The 20,491-nt window shown below is 34.6% G+C and overlaps 1 protein-coding gene and 1 long non-coding RNA gene across 2 annotated transcripts in view; one reads left to right on the top strand and one right to left on the bottom strand.

The window, feature by feature from the left end:
* Nucleotides 1–2,115: 2,115 nt before the first annotated feature.
* Nucleotides 2,116–20,491, top strand: part of LOC147645068 (uncharacterized) — a 35,490-nt gene continuing 17,114 nt past the window's right edge. Inside the window, exons 1-2 of the long non-coding RNA XR_015271069.1 lie at nt 2,116–2,650; nt 11,942–12,074. This is a non-coding gene — a long non-coding RNA (uncharacterized LOC147645068). The remainder of the gene's footprint in view (nt 2,651–11,941; nt 12,075–20,491) is intronic.
* Nucleotides 15,080–16,247, bottom strand: LOC110184182 (uncharacterized). The gene is made up of 2 exons (XM_020952592.2): nt 16,138–16,247; nt 15,080–16,060 (listed from the first exon to the last, which is right to left on the bottom strand). The coding sequence occupies exons 1-2, from the start codon at nt 16,145–16,147 to the stop codon at nt 15,276–15,278; spliced, it is 795 nt and encodes a 264-aa protein (XP_020808251.2). The 5' UTR covers nt 16,148–16,247; the 3' UTR covers nt 15,080–15,275.

Here is a 20,491-nt window from a genome sequence, read left to right as displayed (position 1 = left end):
GAACGGCAACAAACAAGAGCTAGCGAATGCATTTGCAACATTTTTCCAAAATATTTGCCGCAGTCTGTGATCCAAGAATGTCAACTGACATTTTACAAAATACAAAAAAAATAGAAAGATAAACCCAAATAAAAATAAAATAAAATAGAAATAAATAAGTATATATGAAAAATATAATCAGACCGTTGTTGGCGTTGTCAGCGAGGCTACAACTTCCTTGGGCCAGGACGATGCCGGAAGTGCCGGCGGAAATGAGTAAAAAATCTACAACTCACTCAGATTCCCTATTTTTCTCTCTCCCTCTCTCTCAGTTCGGTGCTCTCTCTCACTCGAACGCAAGGAGACTGTTTTTGAGTCAAAGGCAGGCCATGGTTCCGAGTTCACTTCGGCCCTGTTCGGCTCTCACTTCGTGTTACCATTCACTCAACATTGAGCGTTTGTAGAACAATGTTAGAGATGCCAACATTTTAAGGAGTGAGAATAAAATTAAACAAAAATTAAAAACTAAGTGGAAGCTCATAATTCAAATTAAGTTGGAAAAGCTGGCTAATAAAACAACAGCCAAATACATCTAGTTTAGTTATATTTCCCTTTCTTATCTTTGTACATTATAAGAATATATACAAAGATATAAGTATTAAAATAAAAATAAATTACTTTAAAAGCTACTTTTTATTCTTTTTTTTCTATAGTATTTATTTTGTATTTTGTATGAGACCCTTTTCATAAACCCTTAACATAATAAACATATTTAATTAAAGATGAGAAAATTAAATAAATGATTTATTGAATTTACTATTCATTTTAATATAAACTGCAGTAGTAGTAGTAGACTTAAAAAATCATACGACAATTTTAAATCAACATAAACAGTCAAAATCTTGCAAATCAGTTCAGAAGTCGTTTCCGACCCTTTAAATCATATATATTCTTGATCAGCATTAACAGGCGAATCTTTCTAGCCATGTCGGGAGAAAAACTAAATTTTTGTCATTTTTGCAAAAAAAGATAAGGGGTTACATCATTAAAATTTGCAAAAATCGGCAAAAATTGTGATTTTCCTAAAATGTTATTTTGAGTATGTAGATTTATTAACCTTAAAAAAACTAACACAGATGTGGTTTCCGAATTGAAATTAGTGCATTTTTGACGTAGTATATGTAAACATTGATTTTCGCCAAAAAATAGCATATTAAATTTTTAAGGGGTTGCATCGTAACATTTTCAATAAAACACTTTTATTTTTGCAAATATTATCTTTACGGTATGCAGATTTATTAAGCTACAAAAATCTAATCCAGGCCCGCTTTCCGAATTGAAATTAATGCATTTTTCACTTAGTTATGCAATTTGTAAACTTTGATTATCCCAAAAAAATATTTAAAAAAGTATGAAATAAAAATGTCGATTTCAAGAATCTTGCTGAGGAAAATATAATTTTAATTAGTAAAGGAGTCATTTCCGAGCCTATAAATCATATATATTCTTGATCAGCATTAACAGGCAAATCTTTCTGGCTGTGCCGGAAAGAAAACAATTTTTTTAGTATTTTTTTTAAATTTTATAAGGGCAATATTATTAAAATGTTCAAAAATGTACAAAATTTTCAATTTTTTTAACTTTGTTAAATCAGTATGCAGATTTGTTAACTTTTTAAAACTAGCCCAAAACAGCTTTCCGAATTGAAATAAATGCATTTTTGGCTAAGTTATGAAATTTTAAAACTTTTAGCGGTCATACAAAATATTAATTTAAAAATTTGTATTTTAAAATGCACAGAAAAGCTTTCGTAATTAAATATGTGGTTTTTATGGTTGGTTTCTTGTTTTGAATTGATTTAAGTTTGCACTTGAAAGGGAGTAAGTAAATTTAAATATAATAAATACATTATCATTGCTATTTTTAATTTTGTTGATCCAAAAAAACAGTCACTGAATAAGAATCTCTAATTATTACTGGGTTTCCCATAATTCCTCCATAAAATTTAATCACCAAAAGTCAATTTTACCCTTGCAAAAGCAACCTCAAGCAACCCTCAAGAGAAAAAACAAGCTAGATCTGGCGGGAAAACTCGACGCCTTGTCAGCACTGGCGGCACCGCATCCGCATCCGCGTGGAGTGGAGGAATCAGCGAGGGCCAACATCGCCGTGGCATCGCAACACAGAATCCGGCAACAGTCGAGTAACAGACTCGATGCAGAGCTGCTGATTCCGACATTCCGACATTGCGTATACGCCCCAGTGTACGTCGAGCTGGCCACGTGTACGGACACGCGGCGCTCTGTGTTCTTTTCCATAATCCGGCGAGAACTAAGATCGCGAGAGAATTGTTTGAAATAGTTCAGTTATTTTTAAAAATAAATATAGAGCGTGTGTGTGTGTTGTTTTTTTTTTATGTTTTTTGATTTTGTGCGTTTCTGTTGGTGCAAACAGTGATTTGATTTTGTTGTGAAAAGTGTAAGTGTGTGTGTGTTGTGTGTGCCGGCATGGAAAAAATGCGCGCCAAAAATTGAGAAATTTTCAACAAAGCACAACGTAGCGGCTAAATAACATCAATACAAAAAAATAGTAAATACAAAATAAAATTAAAAAGAAAAACAACAAAAAGGAGAATTTGCAGTCAACCAACGGGAGTCACAAGGCATAAATAGTAATACATATATTCACGTATAATTCTCGTAGATTTATTTATTTATTTAATGTTTGCATATTCAAATTACAGCAGCTTCGCAGCAATGTAAACAAATCGGTTTTTTTTTTGTCGTGTTTCATGGTTTCATGGCTTACCCAAAAATAACACATTTATTTACCCGATATTGACCAATTAATTACCTAACGTGACAATATCAATTAGTAAAACAAAACAATTAAAAACCGAGTTCAAGTTTCAAGCAAAACAAATACCAAAACATTGAAGCAAAACTAAAACGATAATAATAATAATCAAATTAAAACCTTAATGCGGCTGAAAGAAATTTGCATTTAATTGGCATTTGCAACCGTGTCGTAATTTGCTTTTAATGAGCCAAAGACGAGATTATGTACCGGATTAAGCTGAAAGGTGCAGGGAAAAATACACCTGCTGGTGGTGCCAGGAGGGAGAGTTAAGGTAGGAAGGAAGGAAAATAAAAAAAGGAATACAATTTATTACTCACGGAAATTGTGGGCCTTTAAAGCTCTTTTGACAAAAAGCAAATGGGTCGAATTTCGATACTTTATGGCTGTTTGTTAAATCATAACGTATTTTTATTATGTTCATATCCTAATTTCAATGTTTTACAAATTAATATTATTGCTTTAATTGGGAAATTGATTTGGTTTGTATAAAACCTAAATGCATTTCATTTATTTATGTTCTCGGTCTCTTGATTATTATTATTATTCTATAGTTTTCTTTTACCCAAAAATAGCACAACAAAACTCATTCGTCTAATCTTTAAATTTATTTGATCAGAACGATTTTCTATTGGGAATTTCAAATGTATTTTCTATGTATCCCACATATAGATACGTTTTTGGGCCACTTAGCGAATTGGCAGACATATTTTTAGACATAGCCTAAATAGTAAAAAACAAGAGAACACACAAAAAAACACAAGAGGGGAAAATCGTATAAAATCCGACGACACGAACTCAGATGCTATTAGAGGAGAAGCGATGAAAATGAACAAGAACCAAAAAAAAAAATAAAATAAAGGGGACAACGATGGGGGAAAATTGAGAGAAATTCATTAATAAAAGACAGCAACAAGAACAAGAGCAAAAATTAAACGCCTGCCATCAAGTTTTTTCCTTTTCGCATTTTCCATTTACCATTTCCCCCCATTTTCCTGGCCTTCTTGTCCGGCACAGCTGTGATCACAGAGAAAGAGAAAATTGGAGGAAAATTCCGGAGAAATGCGAATGAAAATGAAAATTATTACATATGCGTAATAGGCGGTTTTGTTGTTATTGCTGCTCTTATTGAGAAAGATTTTGCTGAACCAACAACAACAAGTTTAACAACAATGACAACAAAAACAGTTTGGTTTTTGTTGTTGTTTTTCATAGTGCCAACTTTGACGAAGGTTTTCTTCGTTTTTCCCCGAGTTTTTCCTTTGAAAATACCCTAACCATACCTCAAATGCTTTGGAGTATGTTAAGCTAAGTGCTTGTTTTGATTAGAAAAATATAAAAACCATGGTTTACTTTAAAGTAAATTAAGGTAAGGTTTAGGGAATGTTTTAAGAAATGTAGCTACAATTTGTAACTGCTATATTTTTTAGCTTAGAAGTTATCTTTAATTAAATAAACTGTAATACTAGGTAAAAATAACGTTAAGGTGATTTTTCACCTGATTTAATATGCCTAAAAATTTCCTGAACTTTATTAAGTATCTTAAAATTTGTGAAAATAGGTTAATAAAAAAATATAGAAACTATGTTTACATTTCTTAAACGAGTACATAAAATATACCCTAAAATATACCCAATAAATTATATTTATTTCTTTAAAAAGTAAATGAAATATACTATAAATGAATATGGAAAAATCAAATACAAAAGTTTTTAATTAAATAATGCTTATCTTCATTGATTAAGTACATTTTATAATAATAGTATTATAAACAATTCCATTATTCCATTGATGTTTGTATTTGTTATTATGTTTTTTTGTTTTAAAAACCCAACTTTTATTAGCTAGTATTTTACTAGGTATTTACTTAGTTTTAATTGTTTACAAATTGCCTCGGCTTTTCCCTATTTTGTATCTCATTGGCTCTATCTCTTTCTATCTTCTCTATCTCTCTATCCTTTTCTCTCTCTCGATTTGTTGGCGACTGACAAAGTTTTGCATTATGTACATCTATTTGGTCTGGTTTTCCCTCCTCCTCCACCTCCTCCCATTGGCACATATGTGGCCCAAGGCTAACGCTATAAGGCTGTGCACGCACTTTCGGCGCCCTCGTCGATTTCTTAGTTTTTATTTTTCATTTTCCATACATTCTTTGCTGCTCTCATTTTGCCTTTTCCCTCTCCATGTTTTTCTCAGCAAAAGAGCATTTTTGGGTGAGGAAGAAAATGGCTTAGAAGTCTTACAAAGCGATGATATTAATTAATTAACCAAGAACTCATATAAATTTAACAAAGAAACATTATATTGATTTAAAACTTGATTTTATTACATTTAAATAGGGAATTTAAAAGGTATTTACTTATTGAAAACTTTTTACTAACTTATAGTTAGAAATAAATTAAATTTGTAATAGGGAAAGCCCTCTTTAATCATCATTTTCATATATCTTTAGTGAAAATTATCTTTTCAATTATTTTGCCATATCTTATTTAGGTCCCATTAACTTTTTATCTCTGTTGGAATTTGCTGTGATTACATTTCTGTATTTTTTTGTTTTAATATTAGGCTCCATTTATTTCAAAAGAATTAAGCCGCAAGTTTCTGCGGTTAAGCCCGGAACTTCCTTTTACGATTTCCCAGCTATTGGTTAGCTTTATGCTCCAGCCAAAGTCCTTTCCCCCCTTGTTTTTTTTGGCTTTGTGTTCGCAGAGCAACAGGTTCTCTCATTTGCGGGGATTTCTTGTAATTTATTTGCCATTTTATTGTTTTCATTTCAAAGAGTGTGTTTTTTTCTTTACCCTCTCTTTATGTTTTTTTGTGGTAAAGTTTCCTGCAATTTCCCAGCAATTGTCCAGGGGAATGCGAAACTAATTGCAGTAGAATTTTTGTGTTGCAAGGACTTAACAATATAAACGAAATCGCAGGCTACTAATCAGAACAGAAAACCAGACCAGAACAGGGAAAGGAACGAAAGAAACGATTTCAATAAATGTCATAAATTTTTGGCCGAGACAACTTTACACCAAAAAAATACTGAAATGGCCAAAAAGGAAATGGTTTTTCAGCCATCGTTGGATACCCTTCTCCTCTGCTCCTGCTCCTCTTTTGCTCCTGATTATCGTTTGCTTTACTGTCGGCTTGTAATCGCTTTCATTACAAGCAGAGAAAGCAAACTGACCAAAAATAATAAAATAAAATGCAGACTCTGGAAGGGAGAAGGAGGAGGGTGAGCACAGAATGCAAAATGGCATGAAAATGGAAAAACAACATGTCCATTTTCACAATGAATGAAAAGGGAAACGAGAGAGAGAACGAGAGAAAGAAGCGATAAACTACTGCCTTTCACTTTTTGCCTTCCTTGACTTTCTTTCTTTCGTTATTTCTTTAGTTTCAGCTGAGCTGTAATTTATTTGATTATATTTTTATTCTTTATTTATTAATAATGATACATTTCAATTTGTTATATATCTTAAAAGAATACTACTGAATAGACTGCTGTTTTTGGTTAGATTTTTCCACGTTTTGATGAGGTTTTAATATATATATTTTTCTCTTCCTGTGCCACAACAAAGTCGAAAGTGAAAAGCCGAAAAATATTATTTATTTTGTGGTAAAGAGGAAAAAATATATTTTGGTATTGTTTTTTCACTTATTCACTTATTTTTTAATATTTCATACAAGTTTCTTTAAGTAAGAAGCTTTTCAAAGAACTTTAAATGGTTTCAAACTCTTTAATATTTGTTTAAAATATAATTGAGGTATTTTTATTAGATATTTTCCCACACATTTTCCTCTCAGTGTGTGTCCATGTGTATCTGCTTGTCTGCTATGTGACCTGATTGCGGTAGAACGTACCAACTCTTGGGCAAATGTTTTAGGAAAATTAAAGGCAATGGCATTGAAAGGACAAGGCAAGTAGAAGAATTACAAATTTTTGAATAATATTTACAATTTTTATTCAATGCAATAATATGTTCTACTGTCCCAATTAATTTTAAATAAATTTAAAACAATTGAAAAGCCATAATTACAGCCTAACAATTCCACGAAAAAATTCAAACAAATGTCAAATATTTGTGCCTAAAGCAAACGACAACATTTTTAATTGTATATTTATTTTGTGCCAAACCAAAAAGTTGCTATCGTTTTTAAGCAAACGCGAAAATTTGCAGTCCATTTCCCATGGCAATCGCTTAACAAAAAATAAATAAAATAAAAATATGGCAAATGTCGCCCGTTAGGCAAAACAATACATATATTTAATTTTAGAAAATTGCTAAATGTTTACGCTCTATGAAATCATATCATGTTGCGGAATAAAAATCAACTTGTTATTTCTCTTGTAATTGTGCATTATTTGTGTCAGGTTTCTGCCAGCGTGCATTGTCAACATTAAATTGTTCGTTCTCTCTCTATCTGTGTATCTCTCTCTGTTGCTCTCCCACTCTTTCTCTAATCTTTTGTGTTTTATTTTGTTATTTATTTGTCCAAATATAGGTATCTTTTTTTTGTGTTTTCCTTTGGGCAAAATTAGCGAAATTACAAAATAAACTGCAATCTATGAAAGGCAGAATTCCATTACTAAAGGTGGACTGAGCTGCATTGATATAGGGTTGTGTTATATAGAAAATATCTTTAAAGTGGTGATTTCTTGATTTAAAAATATAATTGAAAATAATGTCTATTTAAAATATCTATTTTAAATAGTCTATCCAATAAATCTTAATTTGCTGAATCTTGAGAAAACAATAAATAAATAAATGATTTTAACAAAAAATATATATATTATATTATTCAAGTCAATTCAAGGAGTTAAATCATTAACAAAGTCATCGAAATAGGTATCGAGAAATGCTTTCAACGGGACGAAACATCAAATGAATCCATAAATAAATATACCATATCTTTCAATGTGTATATATTTAAATATTTCATTTAAGTTACTCATTCAGACATATTTTTATTTCACAATCGGAAAACCTATCCGCAATAAACTTAGAAATGAAATCAAACGATATATTATTTTTTCAAAAATTTAATTCAAAGCACTTATTTAGTAAAATATTTCTTGACAAAGTTATCGAAATGCTTATGGAAAATATGGACTATAAACGATAGTTATGCTTCGATAACTTTGATAATCGTGTGCCATCGCTAACATTGATGACGTTGACGTCAACCGAGAAGTCAACCTTCGCAGCAAACTAAAAGAATTTGGTTCAAGTGCCAAATGAAATATTGACTAGGCAACGGCAACGGCGGCGGCATCTCAACGACCAAAGAACACTGAGAAGATGAGACTTTGGGCATATGGTGGCGACGCGCGTGTCTGACCAGCTCTTTCCTTCCATACATTTTCCGCTTTTCCACCTTCTCCTGCCCTCCATCCGACAATTCGTGCCGGTGGAGAAGACTATCGTGTTGTTGCTCTAAAATAATAATAAACATGGCAAATATTTATTTCTCATACACTACGCGGTACCAAGGGGGTATATAGCGAGAGTATAAGGTACCCACAAATATATTTACACATATGTTTGGGTCGGAGAATTTAACAAGTATGTTCTTGTTCTGCATTTATTTAAAACATGTTGATAATTAAGAATGAATTAAAAGTGTCTGGTCTAGGCTAGATGATGCCCTGAACTGAAAAATAGTGTATACTTGAGAATCATCTATTGCCATCACCTAAGTTGGTTTTATTTTATCAGGAAATTCGATGTTAGTCAGGAAAGAAATCAATAGAATTTATTTGAATAAATCAAGACATAGTTAGCACACCTAATTTCCAGGTCTAGATCTACATATAAACTAGATATAATTTTCATGGTTAAGACTTACCGTAGTAGAGGATGGTAGAGGTTATCCATTTTCCAGGTTGTTCCTTCCAGTTTAGCGTTACATTCCTCGTATCATCGAAGTAAACTTCTTCCTAGTCATCCAGTTATATTCCATTGGTCAGGTGATATTACTGGGTCGAAGGGCACTTTCACTTATACCATTAGCACTATCACTCCAGATGTTAACAGCGGAGAAGCCGCGGACAGACTGAGGCCAGCGCAATAGGCGTACCTCTATTTATACCCTCCGAGTTAGGAGAACAGAGAAAGTGAGAGCGAGAGAGTAAGAGCAACCTCTTGAGTTAGGCAGAGAAAGGAGTTTCTCTGGAGATGAACAGAGAGGGATAGACATAAGAAAAAATATAGAGTTAAAAAGAGAGAGAGAGAGAGAGAGAGAGAGAGAGAGAGAGAGAGAGAAAGAGAGAAAGAGAGAAAGAGAGCAAGAGAGTGAGAATAAAAGAGAGACAGGGAGAGTTAAGTAAACAAAAAACAGCGACACAAATGGATGAGTAGAGATGAAGATTTAGAGAGAGACTAAGAAAAAGGGAGAAAGCTATGGCAGCTATATGATATAGATGTTCGATCCAGCCCCATTCCGACTTTTTTACTAATATATTTAAATATATACTAGAGGATATTGAAATAATAACTTTAAAACAGAGATTAGTTTGCGAATAGAAGAAAGTCTGACGTGGCCTGTTAATGCTGCACATACAATAATCTTTATATTGGCGGAAATGACTCCTTAAAATTTAAAATGATACCCTTCAAGGGTATAAAATTGTGATATTTATGTTGCTTAAATTGAATTAGCATCTTTAAAGTTGCTATGATATTATATATTATTTCTCTGTGTAGGGTATCGAGTTTGTATGTAGTTTCCTCATTGAAGTACAAGTATGTTGTGTTGCTCATCGCAATGCGTTATGTTGCTGCTGTTGTTGCTGCTGTTGCTGCTGTTGTTGCAGTTGCTGCTGTTGTTGCTGCTGATGTTGCTGCTGATGTTGCTGCTGTTGCTGCTGTTGTTGCAGTTGCTGCTGCTGTTGTTGCTGCCGATGGTGTTGCTCCTGGTATGCTGATGTCGTTGTCGTTGCGACAGCTACATAAACAGCTGTCATGGCCCGGCGACCGCTGCAGTCGCAGCATCTTAGCTCTTTAGCTTTTCTCTCAGCTTATCTCCGTTGTTCGCCTATCTCTTTCTGGCCTTCCCGCCCTCTCTGTCTCTTTCTCTGCTTATCTTTCTGTTCTTGGCCTCGTGGCATCGTCTGTTTCTTTCTAATAATAAATTGCCAACAGCAACGGCAGCAAACATGTCTGATTATTTTTTTCTCTTGCTTTGTGTCTCTGAGGTTTTTTTAGTTCAGCTTATTTAATTTGATTTGGTTTTATTTGACTTTTCCTCTCACTTTCACTTTTGCTGCATCACTTTATAGTCCTTTTTTAGCTGTTAATCAGCTGCCATGTAAAGTAAATTTCTCAACACTTTGCTGGGAATTCTATTTTGCCTATAAACACTCTTGGGCCGAACTGTGTGTGTATGTGTGTTTTCAAGGTAAATGTGTACAGTGTACAATTTTCTTAAGAGTTTACCTTTATTAAGGGAATATTTCTCAAAGGAAATCGTTTTTAAAAAATAGTAAAAACTATGTTATATGAAATTGTTCATCTTTTAAGAAAGTCATTTCAGTATTTCTACTTTTACTTTTATATTTATATACCTACTAACATTAATATTTAATTTAAAATATTTTTAACAAATTAACCATATAGTCAAGCCCCCAAATTAATTAAAAATATGAAGAATTTTTAATTAATTAATAGAAACTCATTGAAGAAAGTTTTCCCACTTTCGGGTGACTTTTCCATTAACTGTGCTTGCGTTCTCAATTTGCTTTCTTGATGATCAGGTGACAAAAGTTTTGATTTTCGTTCAACTTTACTTTATTGATTTTTATTTTCATTTTTTTCTTTGGAAAATTCTTTAAAATTTCTATGTGTGCCGCAAAAAGTTTTCGTCATTTGCTCTTAATTGAATTTGTATGCTTCCAAACGAAAGCAGAAATATGTATGTGAGTGAAATAAAATAAAAATAAAATATATATAATATTTGAGATTCTCACTCGCAAATTGTGCAAGTTGCTGGCACAGAGGAAAACAACAAGAAAAACAAGAGAAAGAGAGTGGAAAGCAAGTGGGAAAAATGAAAATGAACTGCATAAAAGTTTGTGCGTTGAGCGTTTTTCAATTGCTCTGAAAACTATTTTACTTACGTTCAACTTTCACTTACAAATGGTGGCAAACTTTCAGCGGCAACTGTATGCGAATATGAAACAGATAAGGCGAATATACATACATGCACTGTGAATATCATAAATGGGATTCATTTCAACTGTCAACAATTGATGAGAAATTTTGAATATTATTTTATTTATTATTACGGATCAAAGAAAATTGGGAAAATTAGAAGTTATTTTCTTTTTTTCCAGTGATTTTAGTTTCCGATATATTTAAATAATTTATATTAATTAATAATTTATATATATTATATTTATATTTCCCAGAACTTGGATATTAAATATTTAGGGAATATTATTAAATATTTTGATGAAATATCAAATATCTAAGTAATATATACCCAGATTTTTTTTATATTTATATATATTCAAGATTTAATTATACAATTTTAGTCAAAGAACAAATCTATTTAAAGATTTTAAGCCTTCTTGGCTACCTAAATTGTTTAATAACCATTAAACAAACCCCTATTTACAAGAAGTCCTCCTTTAAACCTCCTTTTTCTATTCCTTAATTATATTTTACCGTGTACAATTACTTTTATGTACATATGTACCAGTGCCTGTACCTGTCTACATCTTTTTCCACTGTGAGATATTAATTAATAATTGAAATAACTGAGCTCGTTATAAAGCGAGGGCACTTTGGGCACGAAATGCCCCAGCAGAAGGGCCACCCCCTACCTAGTAACCACCCCCGGGGGCACTTGTGTGTCTCACTCTGTGTGTGTGTGTGTGCAGTTTCAAGTTTAATTTAAAGTTTAGTTGTAATTTTGTACATTTTTCCCTGCGAAGCAATTAAAAATTCAATACGCAAACCCCACAAGAGAGAAAAAAAGCTGAGGCGCTGAAAAAATTGTCCAAATTTTTTTGTTGTATGTCAGCCAGCTCCGGCTTTATTTATTTATTCATATGATCTGCTTTAAATCTTGCCGAAAATACATATATTATTTCGCTCTCCGTTTTTTACAGGGGCAGAGTTCCAAACAGAAGCAGAAACAGAAACCGAAACCGAAACTGAATATTTAAAGCAGAAATCTAAGAGCGGGCAACATGGCGTATGATTAACATACGCAACGCTCATTGCTCGACGGGATTTTTTGCGGTAAGTGTTAAATATGCTTATTAATTAATGCCGCAAAATTAAACACAAAATCGCAACTATTGAAGCATTCCTAAAGCCGCAACAATTTTGAAGCGCAAACGGGATTTTTATTCAACTTATAGTTCGCCATAAATTAACCGACCACAAACAATTGCCCTTGTTGCAAGGTTTTTTCTATTGTATTTATAAGTGGATAAGTTGGCAGTAAAAAATAGAGGGTTTTTTTTTAGCAGTTAAAAAAAAGGATAGAAAATACATGAATAAATAAATAAGTAAATAATTAAATAAATGCTAGGCAATAATAAAAAAATTAATAATAAAAAAATAGGTGCTGAAATGGTAGAGTGTTTTTAATGTTGTGCTGTCTTGTGTTAAAGGGCAATTAAGTAAATATTTAAATGTTTTTTGCTTGATATATGAAATTCTTCAAGAGGTTTTTATTTATATACATTTGTTTCTTAAATTCTGAATTATTATTTAAAATATTTTATATTAATATAATATTTATTTTTGGTTTTTCTATTATATGGTTTAAAACATGAAAGGAAATTAACTTCGGGATGCCTTTTGTTTATGTATTTTTGAAATCCTTAAATCAATATTTATCAATATTTTTATATTACAGTTTTTTCGAAAAATCAAAGTTTTAGAACACATAACTAAGCTAAAAAAGCATTAATTTTAATTCTGAAAGCTTTCCCATGTAAGTTTTTATTAGGATAATTAATCTGCATACTAGATTTAAAGATAAAACAAATTTGAAATTTTTATAATTTTTTTGAAAATTTTAATGATGTAACATCTTAAAAAATTTTGAACAAAATTTTTCGACAATTTTTTTGTGCCGGAGATACCTAGAAAGATTCGCTTGATGATGCTGTTTAAGAATATATATGATTTATAGGGTCGGAAATCTTTTTTTCACTTAATTACAAGCTTATGAATAAAATTATAAGACAAGGGTATAAAAAGGCAAGGTTTTATACTATAAAAATTTATATATAAAATTTATAGTTTAGGCAAAAGTCTGGCTATGTATTTTTAAAAGCTTAGTTATAAGCATCTGCATTTCACTTATTTCTTATTGATTTCCCTGATTAAATGACCAATTTTCTAGTTAAGCTACACATTTTATTTATTTATTTTTCAATAAAACAAAATCTTAATCCCTTTTATGCATCAATATCATTTACACCTTTTACACCGAATGATTTATTAAGGAAATTCACTGGCACTTTTTTTTCTTTTGTATAGAATATGAAATGCAGTTCGATTTTGGTTGACTGGACACGAATACCTGTCTATCTATCTATATATCTACTATATATTTATTTCTACATTTTGTGCGTCCCACTGGGCGTATGTGTGATTTTTTCTGGCGTGCGTGTGAATGCGAATGCGTTATATTCGTCCAACTGTGCGAAAACAATTCGAGCGCTACTTTGCGCCATAAAAGAAGTGGTATTAAATGCATATATATGTATATATATATATACATATATATATATATATACTGTGACATTGCGATATGTATATATATATATGTTTGTAAAGTGAATCGCAACCAAAAAACCCATTTTTGCATTTAAAGTTTTATGCATTTTATTGCCTCGTCTGGTAAAAAACTATCCTTAGTTCGGGGTCCCTTTCCTTGTTGTTCCCATTTCGGCAACCTTACTTTCTTTATGTTTTTTTTATTTCGGTTGTTTTTTATTTTCTGTTTTTTATTTTCTGTGTGTATTCCTGGTTTCAGTTTTTTGGCGGTCGTCGAATGCCCCAGTGAAATATGATAAAAGTCAGGCGCGAGACAACGCGGCCCTCTACAGTGGCGCTTTGCATTTTGATTTGTGTTGGTGACCCAAAAAAAAAGGAGAAAAATAAGAAGAAAACTTTTGGGGATCAGCAAATGCACAGCAAGAAAATTTAATGGAATTTGGCAATATTAAGCCTTTGAAATCGGGAACTTTAGAAAGGCAAGGAAAAACTATCTGGTACTTTGTAAAAATTAAAAAAAAAAACTTAATAAATCTATAAAAATCAACCTTTAACTGATCTACAATTTCTTTAATATACTTCCCACCGACTCTTTAATAGTTTATTAAGCACAAAAACTCTATTCAGCCTTTGCATTGACCTTATATCAGTCTGAATTAAGACCTTACAGCAAACTCATGAATAACCATATATTTTTTTGTGGCCTGATTTAGTGACTTGGTAGAGAGATTTCCGCGAGAGATTTTCTAGCCCCACTTGGGGGGCGACGGCATCAGCATCAGCACCAGCACCGGCACAAGGATGCTTATCGACAAATAAATTCTTTGTCCTGTCAAATGCCCTAGGCGTTCGCCCCCTTCTGCACCACCAAGTGGGTGGCGGTATATAATAAATAGCCTGACATAGTAATGCCACAGACACTAACTCACAACTGTCGCACTGTTGCTGTTGGCCCTGCGAGTAGTCCTCGAACGAAAAGTTGACGCCTATAAAACGGATATGGATGTGCACCAAACTCCCCCTCTGGGTGCTCCGCGTGGGTGCCAAAAGTGTTGACAAATTTATGAGCTTGTTTTGCTTTTACGCCAATTTTTTTTTTCTCTGATTGAAAGTTTTCTTTATTTTTTTGCGCCAATTGATGGGACATTGAGGGGGGAGAAAGGCATTGACCAGACATCTTAATCGTTGCCGTTCTTTATTTAGAGCGAAACAGATATTAATAATGGCTTTGATTGATTGAGAAAGTAAATCAAATTCCAGGCAATTCTCTCTCACTCTGACCAAATTGATTCATCAAAATTTCAGTATGACAATGGTACGCTTGGAATACCAAACTGTTGAATATTTTATAGTTTATTGGCTGGCATCTGTCATCGAATTGAAAGTTATTTCAATATTTTCACACACAATCGGGGGGAAAGTGATTTAAAATTGATCAACCAATGGCAATGGGAAATTTCAGTGGAAAAAGACGGTTAATTCAGCAAAGTATTTCGATACTTAAGGCATACTTCATGTATAATCATTGAAATCTTTATTTTGGAATAGTTAATAATTAATATTGCTTTTTGCTAAACTCTTTGGAAAAAACTACAAAAAAAAAATACATTTTTCTCTAAAGCCAATTTGCCTCGCGGTTAGCTAAGAGGCACAGCCACACTGGCCACTCTACAGAGGCCATGCATGGAGCCTGGTCACACTGGACAATTAATTGCGCTTGGCGGCACAATTCTCAACCAGTTTGGCCAAACGACAAGCCTTCAGCTCACGATCGAACCAATATCCATTGGGACAGTTCTGCCTCTTTGACTTCTGGCGATTGCACACGTAGTAGCGGCGACAGTGACGCACATCGGCCAAGAAGGTTCCATCCTCCTGACCCTGACAGTCGTGGCGAGAGAACAACAGCTCAGCGTTCCTCAACTCCGGATTTACGGTGGTTGCGATCGTGGTTTGGGCCGTGGTGATGGGACAGGTGGTGGTGATACAGGGTGGCGTGGCGGTGCACGGTGGACGAGGTGTAGGCCTGTTGCATGGTGGTGTCCTGGTGCATGGTGGAGGCGGGGGTGGGGTCCTGGTGCATGGTGGTGGTGGGGGTGGTGTCCTGGTGCAGGGTGGTGGTGGGGGTGGAGTCCTGGTGCAGGGTGGTGGTGGGGGTGGAGTCCTGGTGCAAGGTGGTGGGGGTGGAGTCCTGGTGCAGGGTGGTGGTGGTGGTGGGGGTGGAGTCCTGGTGCAAGGTGGTGGTGGTGGTGGAGGTGGAGTGCAAGGTGGTGGTGGAGGTGGAGTGCAAGGTTCCGGTGGTGGTGGTGGTGGTGGTGGTGGTGGAGGTGGAGTGCAAGGTTCTGGTGGTGGTGGGGTCCTGGTGCAGGGTGGTGGAGTGGTGGTACATGGTGGTGGCGTACACGGCGGTGGATCGTCTCTCGGCGGTTGAGCCAGGGCCTCTCGTCCGCCGGCAATGGCCGCCAGGCCGAATCCAATCAGCAGCAAGTGGTCTAGAGGATACAAAAAAAAAAAAAAGGGAACACCTTTTAGCCTTCCCGATCGAAGGATGTGGTGGAGAACTACCCACAAACTCTCATGTTGCGTCGATTTAATGCTTCTGCTACTGCAGTTTCTACTTCTCTGCTGGATGAATGTATGTTGATTCGTTCAAACTGGTCCCCTTTTATATGCGAAGATCTTATCTCTCGGCCCGTGCAAGGTAGCCACTTGAGATCGATTGTCGTTTGTGATCCCAGAGTTTTCTTTTCACTCTGCTAATTAACCAAAATAATAGTTGTGCAGTTGCACGAGTTGGGTGTTCCGGGTTCATGGCGTTTACACACCTTTCGAGTGAATTGTTTTTAGCCTCGGAGAGCTTGTTAACAAATTGTTATGAGATGTTCATGTAATAGCAATATTGACGGAGGAACATGTGTAAGGTTTAACAACAAACGTACAATCTGGCATTATAATTAAATTCTTGGAATTAGTCTGTGTTGACCTTAGAATATTATTTAAATATTTGTCCTTGGAGCTTAGGGATCAGACACTTACAAAAGAAAAATGTTCTATATAACATTAATTGAAAATAAAGTATAAAGAAGTGTGGCAACATTTTCTTTTAATTTGTAATAAAGGCAGCCTCATAGTTTGCTTTCAACATGCGACTGGGCACACTATTAATCTATTAAGTGCAGACACACTTTATTGTATGAACTAAACTTTTGCCTAGTTATATATATTACCTATTTAATTATCTGAATTTAAATATTTTTACTGATATTAAGCAATACAGTATATATAAACCCCACCATTTACCCACGAAAATACTTGTAAATTCAATGCCCCAGCCCAGGTTTCCGAATAAAGGTTTATTATTTTATTATTTTTTTTTGTTTTGCAATAAAATCGCTTCGAACGTACTGTGATGGTATTGACATTTGGCTCGGGTCATTTGGCATGCCGTACGCAGTCTGTAAAATAGTTTAAATTGCCTGTTAACTGATTTCGCAGTCCCTGTTTCAGCTCCTGCTGCTGCTCCTGCTCCTGCTCCTGCTCCTGCTCCTTTCTACCCCCTCGGTCAGTGCAAACAAGACATTTCGGTTTATGGCTCCGGCCCCCGGAAGTGTTAGGCCAAGTGGCCAGAAGCGGCAGACTGGACCAAGTGACTGGACCATTTGGCAGCCGATAAAAATGGGAAAGAGCCGAAGGGGGCGTGCCGGGTTGGCATTCGTGTGTGTGTGTGTGTGTGTATATATGCGTAATAATTTTCCCCCCACCCAGCATAAACCCCACTCAAAAAGAATGCCATCCTTTTTTTTGCAGGGTGTAAAACAACAGAATTGGAGAAAATCGGGAAACGGCAGGAAAATTCCAAAAGGGGGCCGGGAAAATTGTGAATAAGCGACGCTGGACAGTTGACCAAAGTTCGATAATTATATATGGTTGAAGCAAAGATTCATGAGTAATTTTTTATGGCAATTAGCAAAGAGTAAAGGAGAAAGTTGAAACTGGTTTAATATATATATTAAATATATAAATGCAATACAAAATGCATTATTTCCTTTTTCCCAAAATGGTTATATAATAAAAACAATTGGTTGCTCAATAAGATTACTTATGCAATAGTATTTTCTCACACAAAATGTAAAAAAATAAAACTGTATGACAAAGAGTATAAATTTTTCATTTCTGTGTCAGTAAATTCAAGCTTCGTTTGAAATCAAAAATCTTATTCTATAAAAATGTCTACCCTCTTCAATGGTATGACTTGGGTAGCTTTTACTTTTGGTGTCATATTTTTATTTTTTCTGTTTGCAACATTTAAAAATGCACAAAGGCAAATAAAGTTGTGTTGACAGAAATCGGGACACAATCATCCCTCGAAAAAAAAAATCCTTCTGCCGGAATCGTAAATAATTATTTATTTAAAGTGCTGCAGATATTTCCAAATGAAATCGATGGTTGTCTCCTCGTACAATCTCCCTTTATATATTTTTTTTTAGTAACTTTTCTTTTCTTTTCTTTTGAGTTTGGATTTTGGAGTTTTAATTTACATTCAAAGTGTGGAGTTTTTTATGGCAAACTTTTCTTCGTTATGGGTTCAATTGGATTGAGTTGAATTCACTTTGTTTCATTCACTTAGCAAAAACATCCAAAACGAAAAAATACGACTTGGCCATTTTGCTGGGTAAAATTACTCATACGCCGCGTGTGACGTGAATATTAAAGAGAAGCAAAAGTTTATGATAAATCCCTCTGTTTCCTCATAAGCAACTGAGCACAAGTGTTTATGTACCACTTTATACACATATATAGTATATATGTATATGAATAGTTGGGGAAACAATCTCAGATTATGAATGAACTTTGGCCAGTTTTGGCTTAGACGAGAACGATGGCGACGACGAGAATGAATATGTATGAACATAGTTAAGTTTCTTTAAGATTATGAATGAATCAGGGGAAAGTTTACACATCAAACAACTAAAAAAGAATAACTTTAAAATGTATTAAGAGTTTTTTAAGAGTTCAAAACAGCATTTGTGTGTACTTTTATTCGGTTAAAACTGTGATCTATGTCTTTGTTTGCTTTTATTCAGGAATTTATTGAAAATGAATTGTATTATGTCTAAGATTCTCATATAATTCTGCCTTAAAGGTGACTTTAACATAGTAAAACTTAAGCTTGACATCCCATTTAAAATATGTTTCTTTTGCTAGGCCATGCTTCTGTTGCTTGAGTGCCTTCATTCAATTATGCTTCAAGTTGAATATAAAATGTATATTTAAATTTATTCTTCAGCACTTCTTAAGAGAGTGAGAGAGTCCACACACTACAAGGCAACAAGGACCTGCAGGCTAACCCAATTATTTACTCTCTAGGGGGACTTGGTTGCCTTTTTTGTCAGGTTTTTACAAGGGGGGGAGAGTGCGACAACTTAGGACTTTTTCACTTATCTCTGACCAGCCACGACCATCTCAATGAATTAGTCCAGCAACATAAATTAAGCACTTAACTGTTGTAAAGTTCTTCCTGTAAAAGGAGCAGGCGGCTTCCTTTTATAAAAGATGACCTCGACCAACAAAAGACAAACAGAGACACGGCTCAATGGAAATTCCTAGCTTCCAGCTCCGGTTTCCACACACACACACACACACACATGCAGATGAAGAATGGGAAATTAAATTAAGCACACACACTCTAGTGTGTGTGTATGGGGAAGGATTGGATTTAAGGACTGTTTGGGCAAGGACATTGTATCAACAATTTTCGAGAGTGTGTGTATGTGCTACGAGGCATTGTAAAACTCATTAGTGAAGTGACCGGAAATCTTATGAAATCTACAAAAAACAAGGAGAAAAACAAGCCAAAAGGCTTGGCTTATGTTCTACACAGGAAGAAAATGTTGAAATGAAATTAGCATCGAGGTAAAGGTGTCAAGATTCCCAAGATATTCTTAGTAAATAACTATAAAATTGCTCTCAAATGTACTTATTTAAATGTAAATAAGGGATTAAATATCAAAAGTATGATTTTTTACATATTTATAATGGCTAAACTATGCAGTTTTCTCTCAGTGTGTCCAAAGGACTCGCTGGTGTTGCCTCTCTCCTGTGACAGGTTGGAGCAGTCATGCATGTACTTCAATTTTTCAGCAGAAATGAGTGCACATTTGACAAAACACACACAAACACAGAGACGCTCACACCTTGCGAGAAAGATGGGCGATGGGCCCAGGAGCAGCCAGCAGGCGAATCCCTGCAGGACATATGTCCTGCTGCTGTCCGCTCTCCACCTCCTCCTTCTCTCAAACTTGTTTTTTTTTTTATCAAACTTCAGGCAGGAATATATATGTATATATGAAACCTTGGTTGTGCCAGTGTGTGTGTGTGTGTGTGTGTGTGTGTGTGTGTGTGTGCGTGTTCCTCCCCTCCCCCTCTCTCACACCCGTATCCTGCTCTGCGGCAGTATGGGTGTGTCTATGGTAGCCTAATTCCAGCTCATATTTTATAACAGCAGCAGAATCACTGCATCGGACTACACAGCTTTCTGCCAAGACAGCAAAATAAACCAACAGACAAGCTCAAAAAAAGAAGAAAACTCAAAAAAACCAGAAATAGAAAAACTAAAAAAAAATATATATGTATATATATGAGAAAAATGACCAAAAAAAAAAAACGCCTGTAAACAAGACAGTCCTGGGACAGGGAACAAACTGTGTGGGCAACAGTACGTGAGTGCCCAGCAGGGGTTAAAAAATAGGTAAGAGAACATGAGATTTATTGGGCCAAATGCCAAACGGGCTTTAGTGGGTTAAGGTGATGCCATATAATGAATATCGTATGAATATATTCGAAGCCTAACACACTGAGTTATCTATATTTCATGAAACGTGTTACACGTTTTCTATGGCAGCCAATCAACAGATTGGGTTTTT

This window comes from Drosophila serrata, unplaced genomic scaffold (assembly GCF_035046125.1).
Source record: "Drosophila serrata isolate PLE 108 unplaced genomic scaffold, ASM3504612v1 contig_23, whole genome shotgun sequence".
Taxonomy (NCBI): Eukaryota; Metazoa; Arthropoda; class Insecta; order Diptera; family Drosophilidae; genus Drosophila; species Drosophila serrata.
The sequence above is the reverse complement of the archived record's forward strand: the minus strand, read 5'-3'. Positions and strand labels throughout refer to the sequence as shown.